Source organism: Alligator sinensis, unplaced genomic scaffold, assembly GCF_000455745.1.
Source record: "Alligator sinensis unplaced genomic scaffold, ASM45574v1 scaffold168_1, whole genome shotgun sequence".
NCBI lineage: Eukaryota > Metazoa > Chordata > Crocodylia > Alligatoridae > Alligator > Alligator sinensis.
In genome coordinates this window covers 1,167,218-1,182,959 of record NW_005842377.1, presented here as the reverse complement: position 1 = coordinate 1,182,959, position 15,742 = coordinate 1,167,218, and the positions used below count along the sequence as shown (strand labels likewise).

Here is a 15,742-nt window from a genome sequence, read left to right as displayed (position 1 = left end):
CCTACAACCCCTGCTTTCAAATCTCTGCTGACCTCTTTGCTCTGACACTCAAAACATCTTTGGCTCTCCCATTTTCACCCCCAAGAAGCCAGGAGTACATCTGCTGGTCAGCAGAGCCTCCTGTAGGGTCCTCTGATTGGAGAGACGCATCTACATGCAACTGCAGTAGTTTTGAAGTGCTCCAGCCAGGTGGCACCATGGGAGCTGTATATGCATCTTATATAACCAGTACATTTTTGGAATGTTTCCAAGCCCGTTATGCTTGGAAAAGTTTCAGAAGTTACTTCTCTCTGCACCCTTAAAGAGGTGACATGAAACATTCTACCTTTTTCCTCCCCCCCACAAATTCTTTGTATGTGAAATGTTTGCACCATTCTGTGTTTTAGGCTCTTGTTACCAGAGGCACCTCCAAAGAAATTCCTTACATTGGGTTCCAAATTCCGCTACAGTGGAAGAACACAAGCCCAGACAAGAAGAGCCAGTGCATTAATAGATCGACCTGCACCCTATTTTGAGCGTTCTTCTAGTAAACGTTACACTATGTCTCGCAGCTTAGATGGGGGTAAGGTCCTTTTAATTGTTTCTTGGACTTGCTCACAAATTCTAATTGAAATGAGTGTTGGCAGAAAATAGATATAAACCTTTTGTAATCTCATATCCCTTGAGCTTCTTCTGAATGAGACCTGTAAGTATATGCATGCTAACTCTTTATTGTAAGTAGATACCCTTTCTGCTGCTTTTAATGAGCTTGCGCAATCTGGGAAGAGAACTAATATTTTTTTATATATATTAATAGTCAGATTTTAAAGTTGTGATTTAGGACAGAGCGCCCCAGAACTCCTGCTCAAGTGAAGCTGACCAAGTAAAGTATTCAGTGCTCCTGACTTTCATAGAGCACGAGTCTCACTCATTTTCAAAGGGACTAGTTCTTCCCTGTCACCAAAACACTTCTGAAAATACCATCCATAATCTCTTGTCTGCAGTCAGTTCTGGACTGGGAAGTTAATGGACTGACCAAGAAGCTGGTCAGCTTCCACTTGCACCCCTGTGTGCTGGCTGCTTTGGGTAGTACTACCTAGTACTGCTGTCCACTTATATATTAGGAACATAAAGTGCACACAGAGGAAACAAGACTCAGAAATTTTACCCACATTAACTCTGGCTCCTTACTGCCAATGTCAGTTGTGAGAATCTGAGCAGTCCCTACAGCAATCTGTGTAACCCAGCTCCTCTCTTCTTGCCTTCTGGTACAAAGCCAGGCCTTATCACCCATCATAGAGCTCAGGCTGATTGATGTTCCAGCTGGGTGCTGGATTTTAGGCCATCAGAGGAAAAGAGATGTAGCAAAGGCCTCTTTGGTAATCAGTCTTTTTCCAGGAAGAAAAGGGAAATAACCAGATTCCTAGTTTTAAAGACTACAAAAGACCCTCCTCAGTAATTAAGTCTTTTTTGGGGGCTACTCAGAAAGGTTCACGTTGATTTTTTTGTGTTTGTTTGTTTGTTTTTGTTTTGGTGTGGTTTGGTTTGGGTTTTTTGGGTGGGGTGGGGGAGGGGAGGGGTTATGTCTGTTGGTATGTTTCTGCCTTGTATAGCAAACCAGGCTACTTTTCTCCAAGGTTTAAATGAATAAGTGGTGGTGTTCTATGAAAGTTTAAATATTTTTAAAAACTGAATGCTGACAAATAGGCCCCTGGCAGATGTTCAGTTAAAGGCACCATGGGGTCTGAACCGCCGTCCCAACAATCACATCTGCCATGTCACACATACCTAGCAGGAGGCATGATAGTGGGATCCCAATGGTGCCATATTGCCAGTGTGGGGAGGGGATGGGGAGGTCTGGGATCATGATCCCGGGATCCCTCTGCAGCAGCAGGTTGGGTGCCTGGTGTTCCAGCTCCAGCCTTCAGAAGCCCACCTGGGCCAAGGACTCCATGAGGTCCAGGGGCTGGGAGATCTGATCAGCTTATCAGGGCTTCCGGTCACAGGAGCCCCAATCAGCTGACCAGACTCCCAGCCCCAGGAGCACATCTGAGCCCATGGGGCTAGCCAGACATTTGCTTAGTGGTGTGATGGGAACCAGTCACAAGGTTATTAAACTTTTTTGTGCAATTACTTTGTGGCTTATTCCTTGTTTTATTGCACCCTTAAGATATGATTAACCAGTTCATTAAATTAAGTGTAAGGATTGCCAGGGCCATAGGTATCAAAAATGCTGCAGAAATGATATACAATGAATATTTCTGAGGTTAGGAGGAGAAGAAAAATCTAAACAAACTAATAACAATCCATCTCCCTCTCCAAAACTGATACTATTGCTGCTTATCATGCATAAATTTTAAACCTTTTAATATGCTTCATACTTGTTACCAAGCAACTGGTGACCCACCTGCTGTGCATGTATCTCAAAGCACATGTTATCCTTCCACTTTACTTTTATGTTAATTGTTTGTAATCTTTAAGCTGGGCCTCCTTCCCTCACCCCCAAAAAGTTCATCTAAGAGACAAGAAATATGAGTGCCTTTCCAGCGATATTTTGGGAGCTGCAAGAGTTAGAGATATGTTAATTTGCTTAAAAATAATAGAGGAGAAAAAAGATTATTTGGTATTCTTTCAAATTTGCATACTTATATTGTAGTAATGCATATGTGATTCTGCATTATATGTGATCACTTTATAGCCCATATCTGATAAACTGTTAAGCATGTGAGAAACTTTATACAGGTGAATAATCATACTTATTTGGGAACTACTTATGGTAATGCAGCTATTCATTATTTGGATATGGGGATATATTTGTAGTGTGTTGGTTAATCCGTTTTTTACATTGGATTAATTAGTATGTCTCGTGATATTTATTGATCATTTAAGGCCAAAAGTACTAATAGGAAAGCCACGCAACCATGCCCATATCCTGATTGGCATAGTTTTATAAATAGTCCCATTGTTCTGAACACAATATTTTTCTAACCTATTATTTTTTTAAATAGTGAACATACTTGACTGGCAGGTTTTTAAAAGGTGCAGGGGATCTGTTTCTTGAACCTCAGATGTTAAGCATGTGTTACATTAAATACATTACAATTGCTATTTCCTGTAATGCAACACAGCTATCTATAAAGCATTTGCTTTGCATTAAGTTATTGTGGCAGATTTCAAAACTTCCCTTCCTCTTATACCCATGGCTGAAGTTATTAATGTTTTTTTCCTTATGTTCCCTGCCTAATAATATTATAAGCATTTTAACAGCTTGCTAATGGAATAATAATGCATAAATGCACACATTATGGAGGTAGTGTGCATAGAAATAATGTGTGCATCTATGTTTATGCATACACGACCCATATCTTTAGTTTTGAGTAAACATGCAGCAAATTTTATTTGTGTGTGTGTGTGTGTGTGTGTGTATGTGTGTGTGTGTGTGTGTGTGTGTGTGTGTATGTGTGTGTATATATGTATGTACATACATACATACACACACACACATGTTTCTGGATTCCTGAAACATGGCATTCTTACGTTTTCAGCAAGTTTTATTAACCCAGCTTCTAATTTTATTCAGGCCTGCAGAACAAGCTTATTTTAGACTTTATCTCTTCAAATTATATTTGCTTTTAGCATCAGTGAATGAAAACCATGAAATGTACATGAAGGATTCTATGTCTGCTACAGAGGTTGGTACTGGCCAGTACGCCACAACAAAGGGCATCTCTCAAACCAACTTGATAACCACTGTGACTCCAGAGAAAAAGGCAGAAGAAGAGAAAGATGAGGAAGAGGGCAAAAAGAAAAGAGAAGAAGAAGTCACTCCTGTCTCAGCAGCACGCCATGACACAAAGGTATAGTTTAGAGGATTTCTATTAAACTGACTCAACTGTAAAGCATTTGAAGAAGCACAGTAATTATTATAGAGGCAGAAAGAGCCAAATTCAATAAGAATAAGAACAAGCAGACTACATGTGAAATGTTTTGGTAGCCAATATTTTTATGGTGCTCTGTAACCTCCTTGCATATAAGTGTGTATGTGTGTGTACAATGCTTTTAAAACTTATTCCTACGTTTGCTGCTTGGCTCTGGAAGCTGTTCAAGTTTAACAATGAATGTGATTATATTTTATACCACTTCCTAGAGCTATTCAGGGAAGCGTCTAAAAGAAGTAACACATTTTACACTTCTGCTCTCTCTTCTTCTCTTCCTTTTGTTTGACTTGTTTTGGTTGAGCAACATTTTTTTGCATAGGTCAGGCTTTTAAAGGATCACTTGGCTTTACCCTATTTCCTCTGTGGTCATATATCCCTTACCTAGTACCAAGTGGGCATTTATTCTACTAACTTCTGGTTGCTACTGTGCTATAAAATGCTTTTTTCTGACTCAGTAAGGTTTTTCATTCCCTCTTACGAAATTTTGCATTTGAAGGTCTGTTTTTCCTGCCAATTCTCTGTTCCTCAGGCATACGGTATACATTTGTCTCTTACCACATCCTGTCTTCCTGCCATAATAAATAACTCTGGAATTAAATTTGCTCCATTTCTGAAAAAGAGTAAATTAGACAGAAAAAGAGCAGGTATTGAGCTTGAACAATTAGTACTGAAGAAAGCGCAGGAGGAATCAGAAAGATGCAGCTAAATAAATCCTCCTTCTCTTCTACATCACTAATTACTGTTTGAAATATTTGCATCAAGAACAAAATGCAAAGGGATGTTCTTGAACTTAAGCATTACACACTCTAGTGTGTGCTTTCACAAGGGATGGAGCCAGCTTCACATTTTTACACCCACCAAAAAAGGATTATGAATGCAAAGCTGAAAGCTTGAGCTTTTGGCTACATGAGCTATAGGCTTGCCCTGAGCCAAGGAATGAGTCCTTAAGCAAATACCTACAATTAATTTACAGGTACAAAAAATCAGGAACAAAATGTGTAGGCACAAATTTAACTCTAAAAGAGACCATCCATGTGAATATATGGCATTAGCTCTAGATTTTTTTTTGAGAGAGAAAACTACTTCAAGCCTTTTTTGGGGGTTTTAAATGAAAATTAGATGAAAAGGAAAAAGAAAGAAAATACCCAAGATTAGCAAATGCTATCCTAAGGGGCTTGTTAGCTTAGGTCAAGGTCAGTAGAGAGGCTCAGCTGCACTTCAAAGGAGGCATATGGCTAGAAACTGCAGAAGACAGTTTAAGAAGGACATTCTGATAGTACTTAAACTTTTCCAGAATATATCTTTTTAAAAAAAAATACAAATATTGTGTTTAAATTGTCATTTAACAGGTCTGAAGTTCTAAAAAGGGTATTAATGACATGCAGACTTGTTTGCGTTGATGCCAACAGGAGCTTTGTTTCTAGTTTTAATGAGGACAGGATCAGGCTGAAGAAACTACTGGACAATTCCTGTTTTAAAGAAATCTCTTTTTTTTTTTTTATTTATACTCCTTCATTTCTTCCAGGAAGAGATTCTGCCATGAGAATGAGCATTGCAATTTTAACTATTGGTATTAAAAAGGGTCTAAATGTTAAAGCCTCAGGCTTGTAAATAAATAAATCCAAATGTTATAAAATAGTAGAAAAGGGAAGAATTTACAGAAATTCACAATATAAAAGGAGTGTTTTGTGCATCTCTCAATTAAGTATAACGCCAACTTTAAATCTCTTTGGCACCACAAGGTATGGCCTTGCATAGTATTTTAATATGAAAGTACAGGCAGATGGTTACACTAGGAATTGATTTTATATAGGAACATCTTTCTGTTTAAAAACATAATTTTATTTTTTTACTACTTCTAGGATTCTAAATTTTATAACATGGGTCTGCTTATTTTCAAAAGAAATATAGAATGTTGTAAATTAAATACATTACTGAAATCAACAAGGCTTTCTGCTTAGAAAATAGGTAAAAGGAGCATAATAGGAAACTCAGGAACTGTACATATTTGGTTTAAGACCTTGGTCCTTTTACTAATAGGGTTAGTAATAACTGTGCTCAGAAAATCTGTCTCTAAGGCCCTCATCCTTTCATGGTTTTTTAAGACAGATGCTTGTTTCTGCCTGGAGCCAGTTTCAGTATCAGGGCCTGCAATCGTGAAAGCATTTGAAATGTAGAAAAGTGGGCTAAGGAGGCAAGTGAGTAATGGAGTGCTTCATGTAGTCACATTCAGACTATGGAACCAGTTTTGTCAGTTCATAACTGGCCTTGTTGAATTTGACCAAAAGTATTTACTGTAGATCAACACTGTGATCAATCTGCTACCATTGTTTAGAATACTAATAAACTACAAGGGACCGTGTTGGGGCCCCTCTATTTATATCACGATTGTGTTGATTATACTATGAGTGACATGGGTGCACCCAATTTAAAGTACCATAAAATGGTAACTAGGCCATAAAAATGTTCCTCATATAATGTAGAATGGTTTTATGGCTGGTTTGACTGTCGCTTTAAATTGAACATGTGGCATATCCACACATCAGGGCTATCTGGGGCAGACAACAGAGTCAGCTGATTGCCAGCCATAGCCCTGGGTCACACAGGGCTGCAGGCACCTAGCTTTCAACTTGCCCATGCCAAAGGAGGCCTGGGTCATAATCCTGGGATCCCTCTGTACTGGCAAAAATAAATGTTGTGATTAGGATCTGACCCTCATGCCTTCTGGCATGCATGTGTGCCATGAAAGGAGGCATGATTTTTGGAATCGGAGATCAGATCCCATGCTTTCTTGAAATGAACATGTCAGGGCCCCTAGTTCCACAAAGAGCTAGTATGTATACTCTTGTGCTAGCCTGCACCTGTTTCCTAATTTGTTTAATGGCTTCCTAATAGTATTGCAACTTAATATGAAGCAATAGCAGAAGTTGATAGCTGACATTCGTAGTAAATTACAGTGGCCTTTCTATCAAAAATATCAAGTGTATATTTTGCCCCTTTAAAAAGGATAAAATTCACCCTTCCAGAACAAAACTAGAGAATCTGGCATTGTATGGAGTTCAGCTGGAACCATCCAGGCTGCAGTGGTTATCTCCCTGGTTAGAACCCCAAAGCATGGGTAGAATACTAGCTAATAGGGGTGTGCAAAGCGGGCCCTATTTGATTTGGATTTGGCCCGAATCAGGGACAGTGATTCAGTTCGTTGATTCAGATCACTGTCCCTGATTCGATTCAGCCAAATCCGAATCTGAAGATTCAGTGCTGATTCAGAGAATCAGCAATTCGGACATAAGCACAGCTTTAAAAGTTTTTTCTACATGCCTCGAGGTACCAGGCACAGCTCATGATCACTGCAATACTGAGGCGCGTGGAGCGTCCCACAGGAGTGCGGAGGGCCCTTCGACATGTGCAGTGGCCAACCCGGAAGTGCCTCTGGTCCACTTCTAGGTCTGCTGAGAAAAGTGCTGGGGGACCCCCAGCATCTTCCCAGCTCAGCAGTCAGCCACAGGGGGACCCCAGGTGCCCCCCCCAGACCCAGGAGGCAACAGTCATTTTGCGGGGGGGTCCCGCATGCACGGATCCGGAAGTGGACCAGAAGTGCTTCTGATCCACTTCCAGGTCTGCTGCTGAGCATGCTGGGGAGCCCCCCGCGCTTCTTTGGGACCCTCTATGCACCCCAGCATCACAGCATTCACGAGCCCCTGCTCCCTAGAGGTATGTAAAAAAAACAAATGTTTAAAGCGGTCACTATGTCCAAATCTCTCCGAATTGATTCAGAGGGTTCCAGTTTTGATTCGGAGAGATTAAAGGGTCCTCTGATTTGAGACAGATTCAGAGATTCGGCTTCAGAATCGGGCTGAATCTCCGCCAAATCAAATCAGGGACCAAAGTTTTGCACAGCCCTACTGGCTAATGTACCTTTGCATTGTCAGTGAGGATACTGCGGCTGCATAGCCCCCAGCTTCTTTCTTTCAGCCTATTGCAAAACTTCCTGTATATCAGATCCTATTTGGAGATAGTGCACATTATCCCTTTCCCCAGGAGCTCAGGAGGTATGAAAATCTCGTTATTCTTCCTATACCCCATTACCCTTCAAAATAGCCCAGTCATTTGGGGGTTATAGGATGACCAGAGACACCTTAGTAGTTATAAATAGTCAGTATAAATAGTTACTAGATTATTAGGCAAGGCTTCTTTCTGTACAGTGATGATTGATCTGCTAGCCTTAATCATAAAAACAGAAGGGAGAGTAGAAATTTAAACATGTTGCTCAGTTCCTCAGATGACATCAATAAGTGGAGCTAGCTGAAGATCTGGCTTCCCATGTTAAACATCTTCAACTATGATTTTTTTCTTCCTCGGCTTCCCATCAGTTAAAGCCAGGTAACAATTGAGCTAGGAAAATCCTTCTCAAAACCAAAGTGTTCCCTTAGATCATCTTTAGTTCTGGGACATCTTACTTTGTTAGACAACCTGTGCAGAAATCTAGGGAACGATTACTGAAAGTCTTTGACTAAGTCATTTTGGAGGAGATTTTTGAAGGCACGTATGAAAGCTGCCTGCCTGCTATTTTTGCTGAAGAATTCCCATTTAGTGCCCAGTTCTTTCCCAGGCAATTCTCTGATTAACTTGCCTAAAGCTTGCAGGACATGCTTTCATAAACAGGATAGTTAATGGTATGTTTTCCTTGTTTCCAAATATTTTTGTTGGTGTTCTTGTAATGTTTTGAAGTGATTATGATAAAAGATCGATCCACCGCATCTTAAATTGCATATGAACACAGTTCCTTCAAAGGATGTTTATTTAAATTATGTACTGACTTAAAAAAGAGATGTTGAATGAAAAAGATGCTTTTTGTAAGCTGTAACCCTTAGTCACTAATAGCTGTGGCATGAAGTGTGGAAATTTGCATCATTAAATTAAGCTAAAAAGCTTTGTTTATAAGTTCTGTTTGTAATTTTATATTTATAAACGCAGAAGAAAATTAACTAATTACAGTTTTCTTTTTGTCCTTTTGCTTTTGCACCTTGTTTGCTGCTCTTTCTCTTTCATCAGCCATCTTTGCTTGGCACTGATTCATTCCATTCCTCACCATCCTCACCATCTGCCCCCCCTGTATCTTCAACAAAGCTCCGTAAGAGATGTAAGGAGAATCCTCAAAAATCAGTAGGTTGCGAGTCACCTAAAGACAGTGTTCAAACCCCTGGTGAGTCTGACTTGGACTCTGACAAAAAAGGAAGAGTTTGCTCTGCTGAACAAGATATGAAATTTAACTATAAACAAAAAGCTGGTCAAGGTGGAACTTTGTTTTCCTTCTCCTTGCAACTTCCAGAGTCATTTCCTTCTCTCCTGGATGATGATGGCTACCTTTCCCTCCCTAACTTCTCTGAAACCAACTTCCTGCCTGAAAGTTTGCAGCATTACCTTCCCATCCGATCACCATCCCTTGTGCCTTGTTTCCTTTTCATCTTTTTCTTTCTGCTATCCGCCTCTTTCTCAGTACCATATGCCCTCACTCTCTCCTTTCCTCTGGCTATGTGCCTCTGCTACCTGGAGCCCAAGGCGGCCTCCTTGAGTGCCTCACTTGACAATGACCTGAGTGACAGTTCAGAGGAAGAGGTGTGTACCTCGGCATAGAACACACTTTTTTTTTTGTGTTCAGTGCTTCAGTCCTAAACAGTGTTAGAATGCTGCAGTAGTCCTACTTTCAGAGCCTCATTTCTGCCTGTGCTGATATGTTACAGTTTTTTCGTGTTGGGAGTGCAGCTTGGGCCCCAGGGTTAGGCACAACACTGTGTGTAAGTAAGTAAGGTAGTGTCTTGCTGTTTCAGACTGTCAGGTGAGGCATAGTGAGCTGCAGATTGTGACAAATCAACTTTAAAGTGCCATAACTAGCTTCCCATTCTTCCAGTCGGGTTTTTTTCCCCAGTTTACACTAACAGCTGTAGAATTGTTTCCTAAATATCAAGTAGCTTAGATGCAACTTTCCAGTTAGTTGCATATCAACCAGTGAATTATGGGCATAGTAAAAAATGCTGTGGGTGTCCAGAATCCAAACAAGAATCAGGAGTTTTCAAATGCCCTTTGGTTTCATAACAAGTCAAGCAAAAACCTTATGTTCTAATACCCCTTAAATCTGGATCTGGAGTTTTTGCCTCAATCCTCTCTCCCCTTGTCAAAATACTGTTTGCAATTCCCACTCAGTACATTGCTACCATTGAAAAATTGAGTTGGTACCAGTTTTGCAGCTGCTACTGCACCATTGATACTGTTCCAAGCTACCAATTGCATTATTAAATTAGCACTACCAGAATTAATTCTTCCTGTCGCTAGGATGAATAACTCATTGCAACATGCTGATAAAACAGCTGGACTAGCAAACAGGAGCCCGTAATGCTGTTGAGAAAGTCAGTATGTGATGTAATAATTCATCAGAAGCAGAAAAGGAATCTACTTAGTTATACGGTTTATTCCTCTTTGCAGCAACACCTAATAATAGCAACAGTCCTTTGCTAACAACATTTTCCATAGGCACATTTTCCCTACCATGTATTCAAACAGCACTCCTTATGAATACCATGTATTGCTTCTGGTACCTCCCTTACTCCTGACTGACAGAGTAAAGGCACGGAACAAGGTTTAAAAACGTCATATGCACAATAATGTGCCTTTGTTGCTTGCATGACTAGTGTATTTGCAGGCAATCAAGCAATGTCATTCACAGATTACTAGAATTAGTCACTGATATGTGCAGAAATTGCATCTGACTTGTATAGTGTGCATATTCCAGGCATTAAAACATTTTTCTAAGTCTGATAAGGGGGGGTTTTAGCAACATTCAGAATCAAGATAGTCTTCCCTTTTGATGGAATGCCAAAATTATATCTGTTCATACTGTACCAGCATTTTCTTCAGATGTTCTTGGTTCTAATACTTAAAAAATAATAAATTAAGAAAGGCATCCAGGATTCTGTTTCATTATCTCAAAACAAGATAGCATATTTATATATTGCATCCCTAGAGGCACAGTGTATTGCCAACAATAAGACAGTGTTTATGTAACCCACTTGCTTGTTTTTCTCTCAGTAATGAGTACCTCTTAGTATTAGGGTTAGCTTATGTCATCACAATAAATTGTAAAATATTTATTGTGCAGCTTACTCCTTTTATGATGCTGATCACCCTGGCAGTACCTCAGTGGTAAACTACACAGACTTGTGCCTAATCCAGGGTATATTTCTTGTTCAAAATATTGCATGAAAGTTAATATGTCTTAAACTTGGGCATGTCTGCATTACATTGGCAAAAACAAATCACAGCAGTTATTGTCTCAAGTCAGAGGATGTGTAACTGAAACTTATGAGGATATAGAAGTCTTTATTTTCCTGGCAAATCCCATAGCCAACCAATTAGCTCTAGCAGCTGCATATTGTTCAGAGCATCACTGTTCCTTCATGGTTTTAACCAGCCATCCTTATAACTCCCAGGAACCCTACCTTTCTGAGCCTCTTCAGACCACATTTCCTTGCACTGCAATAGCTTCAAATCCTTATTTGACAAAGCATCCAGTAACATTGAATTTTAGTGCCTGGCTTTTAGTGCCTGGAGATTTGGCTTATTAGCAGACTTGTACATCTTGGGTATAAACTGTGTTCTGTATTTCATGTATCTTATATTCATTATTTCAGTATCTTAAGGAAGAAATAAATAACTACATAAAAGCATACTTTTGGTTAAAGACAGTGAACCCAATGATCTGCAAGGCATATTTAAAAACTACAGTAAATGCCACACACCTAAGGAATTTATTCTTCAGAAACTTCTTGGACACATTCTACCCTCAGAAGTGCATTGGCATCTCCTTCTAAAAGCTGTCTGTGCATCCGGATGCAGAATATGTGCCTTTTTGTTTCACTTAGCTGCACTATTTGTGCCTTAGCAGCCAAGCTTTCTGACAGCCTTTTCACTGAATGCCTTGATTCTTAATTGCTAAAAATATATTGCTAAATTGCTTAATTTAATTGCTGAAAATACCATGATGCCTAAATTTAGCATCACAGTATTTTGACCCCAGATGCATGTGTTTATTTATTATTAAAAACAATCCATGACCTCATTGTTCCAACTGTTTTTAAGTTACAGATATAAAACAGGCAGATTATAGTTATACTGATACAGCACAATAGCAATTTGTGTTTTATATAATATCAATGATGTATCAAGAAAATGAATGGGTGAGTTATTAACAAAGCTTGGGTAGAATCTTTTTGAAAAAAGTTTTTAATGCTTATAGGAAAAATATTTTTATGAAATCTGTGGATTATGATGGCATAAATCATTTACCAACAAAAAAGGACCTGTTGTCCAGTCAGCAGGTCATACTACAGAATTGTAAATATTCAGATGTATGCATTCATGAAGTAGATAAAAATGTCTGCCTATTGTTCCAGCTACCAAATGAAAAATGCACATTCTGTACACTTTATTTTAAAGGAGGGATAGAGAAAAAGGCAATGAAGGAAATAGCTAAAATCAATCTAACAACATTAAAGTTATTATAAGCAGGAAGAAAACAGGAAATCCAGTTTAGATTGATATACCTTATATCTTAAACTGTATTGCCTTTTCTCTATCACTTCATACTAATGGGACTGAGGGATTTATCTATAAATTTACTATAATATAAAGTTATTATTTTATTATATTATGATCAGATATGGTTATTGGTCAGTGGCACTCTCACAGATGCTAGATGAAGTTGTGTTTGTAAATCCAGGCCATTCTGTGGCACTTGCTCCCTATGAAGCTTTATTGTTCTTGGAGTCATGATTTTGACCATCTGCACTCTTATTTAATCATTTGAACCTACCTCTTCCCCCAACAACATGTAAACTCAATTAGATTACCTGTATATTTATCTTGATATTCATATTGTCTTTTCAAAGCTTGTCTTGATTATGTAGGTGTTCTACTAATGAAGCCTACAAATTGGGACAGATCAAGACTGTATAATGCTGTGCTTTGTTTCATCTTCACCGTTTGTAACTAGTGGATGCTGCAGGGGGGTTGTTTTTTAATCTTTTCCTAGTTTTTCAGTATTTAATTGGAATGAAAATGTTAAAGAAAATAATAACTTCAAATTAATGATAAATTTGTACTATTAGTGACTACTAGCAACTCTACATTAGCAATAACAAATGGAGTTTAACGCTAAGAAAGTAACACAGGCAGACTGTAGATGGCTGTGTATATGTTTGGGTTCCTTGGTAATGCAGACACCCTCATAATGTTTAAATGCAAGAAAAATAATAAAATATGTGCAAATGAGGGGCTGAAAGTCAGGTGACTTAAAGTAGCTTTTTATTTTTTTTTAAATGTATCATTTTTCCCTTCCAAATACAAATTGAAACACCACAGTGACCATATCAACTAGAATAAATTAATAAACTAGCTTTTAGTTTTTTGTTTTTTTGCTTTTCTTTTCCACTGTGGGGGAAAGGTTTGTTTTTGTATGTGTATGTATGTTTACAAGGTTTTGCTTTTTTAAAAAGCCACCTGGCTTTCTTAAAAGGAAACCCTACAATTCAAATACCATTTTTCAGGTAATGTTTTGTTCGGCTGATAAAGTTGTTACAGTAAAGCCATATACTGTGTGCAGTATGCCTTGAGTCTTCCTCTGAGTCTGTTCTGTTTATTAACTATAGCGTTTTTATTTTGCTGCTTTAAGATGTCTCTGGTTTAAAAAGCCATGCAGATGCATTTCACAGGGGTGTAGGCTTAGCAATTCAAGATGTGACCTGTATTTACTGACAAGTTGGGTTTATTCTTTATTCCTGCTTACGTATTGGAACCTGGTTGCTTGTGTAACAAAATAGACTGACAGTGAACAGACGGATACTGCAGCTGATGGTGAAACCACTGCCACAGAGGTTTGTACAGTCATTAGCATGTAGCTATCAAAGGATGTAGTGTGTAGCTTCATCTTGGTCTGATTCTTGTTCATTGGTACTTGCTCTGCACCTCTTTTACTACAGTTTAGATTCCCTTCTATGTATGTGTGTTGACAAGCTTTTTGATTACTTAAGTTTCAAATATCCATTCTAGACTCATTTTATTTTTCTGTCCAGTTTGGAAATTCAGCTAAGCTTGTTGGTGTGCTGTATAGCTAGCAGGTGGAAGCAAGGTAAATGTTTTTTCCCGGGATCACAGTGTTGATTGATGTTATGTTATCCAAGTTTTGAGATGTAGCTTGCTCAGGGGAATCAAATATGTAAAATATAAAATAGCTGGGTATTCACAAGTTTGTACAGAGAGAATTTTTCTCATCTGAGAGCACATTGTATATCTCAGGTTGGCTTAATCATACTTGAGGCTTTGCCATACCTGTTTAATGTGTAATTTTTTGAAAGACGTATTCCCTCTAAAATAAAAACATGTCTTTTCAGAGTATGATAGTAAATAACCAGGACCTCTTCTTCAAACAAACAAGAAAAAATAATTACTTACACAATGAAGTGTGTACGCAGTATGTGCAGATTCAGCTCCAGTATAATTCCAGTGAAGTGGGTACATCTCCCTTGTAGTTAATGGAATTGGTGGTGCATATATCAGGGCCAAAGTTGGTCTAGTAGCTGATAAAGCTGCCCTGTGTAGCCGTAGGGGTCTGCCAGTGTAGCCATACACACTATTGTAAGTTGCAGAGCAGTCCAGTCACTTGTAAATTAGAGTAATGTTCATGACCAACACACTAATCTTTCTATACAGCATGTCAGTATATTTGGATCTTGCCCTAACTATAGTACATTTGAATTGAGACATAAAGTAACCTGCAGATATGGAATCTGTAGTTTGAATAATTGAAAGACTACATTTAAAAAATCAACAATTTAAGTAGGTGCACAAACAACAGAAGAACACATTATGAAGCAGTGAAATTATCAAGATTGAGACAAGTCAGAAAAATAGAAGGCTGTACTAAGTGCTTCTTATCTGTATCTTTATTAGACTTCTAATAAAAATCATAATACTGAAAGTATGCAATGCATAAATTTTTGGTAGTAATTAAGAGATTTGGGGTTCCCAATGTTTAATGTTTAGCAAATATTAGGGGTGCACTGATAAAGATTTTTTTGGGCCAATACTAATGAGCCATATCGGCCGATACCGATCCGATTGCTGATGTGCAGCCCAGCAGCTGAGAGAGTAGCATCCGGCTGGTAAGTCTGTTGTGGGGGGGGTATAGATTGAGGCCCCTGCAGTGAGGGAGGGAGTGGGGCTGGGGCTGGAGCAGGTGCTGCCCAGCTGGGGTGGGGCAGAGTGTGGGATGGAGGCTCATACGAGGGGCATGGGGTGGGGGGAACAGACCCCACCACTACGCATACCCCAGGGGAGCCATGGGGCACATGTGCCCCTTGGATCTGTGGGCAGGGCGAGGGCAGGCTGCTGCTGTGGGCCGGGGAAAGGGGCGGCACTGAACTCTTCCTGGGGGGCTGGGGCTGCGCTCAGGCTGGTGGCAGCGTTGAAGGGAGGGGGCTACAAGATGGATTACAACCACCCCAAAATCTGCTGTAGCTCCCCCCCTCCGCCCCCATGACTCCCCCCAGGGTACACCTAGTGGCAAAATCTATCCATGCTCTCCCCCCTCTCCCCCCCAGATAAGCCACACAGCTCTGTCCCACATCCCACTCCAGTTGGACAGCACCTGCCTCAGCCCCATTCCCTCTCTCACTGCAGGGGCCTCAATCTTCCTCCCCACCATGCCCCTTCCCTCCCTCCACCTGCTCTCCCCCCCCCCCCCCCCACCACCTCGCGACCCCCCTAGGACA

At 39.7% G+C, this 15,742-nt stretch overlaps 1 protein-coding gene across 1 annotated transcript in view; it reads left to right on the top strand.

Moving 5' to 3' along the window:
• EPB41L3 (erythrocyte membrane protein band 4.1 like 3) overlaps nucleotides 1-15,742 on the top strand; it is a 141,025-nt gene that overhangs the window by 109,875 nt on the left and 15,408 nt on the right. Inside the window, 3 exon segments of the mRNA XM_025210858.1 lie at nucleotides 387-562; nucleotides 3,616-3,836; nucleotides 13,793-13,846. Of these exon segments, the coding sequence (XP_025066643.1) occupies nucleotides 387-562; nucleotides 3,616-3,836; nucleotides 13,793-13,846 (451 nt within the window).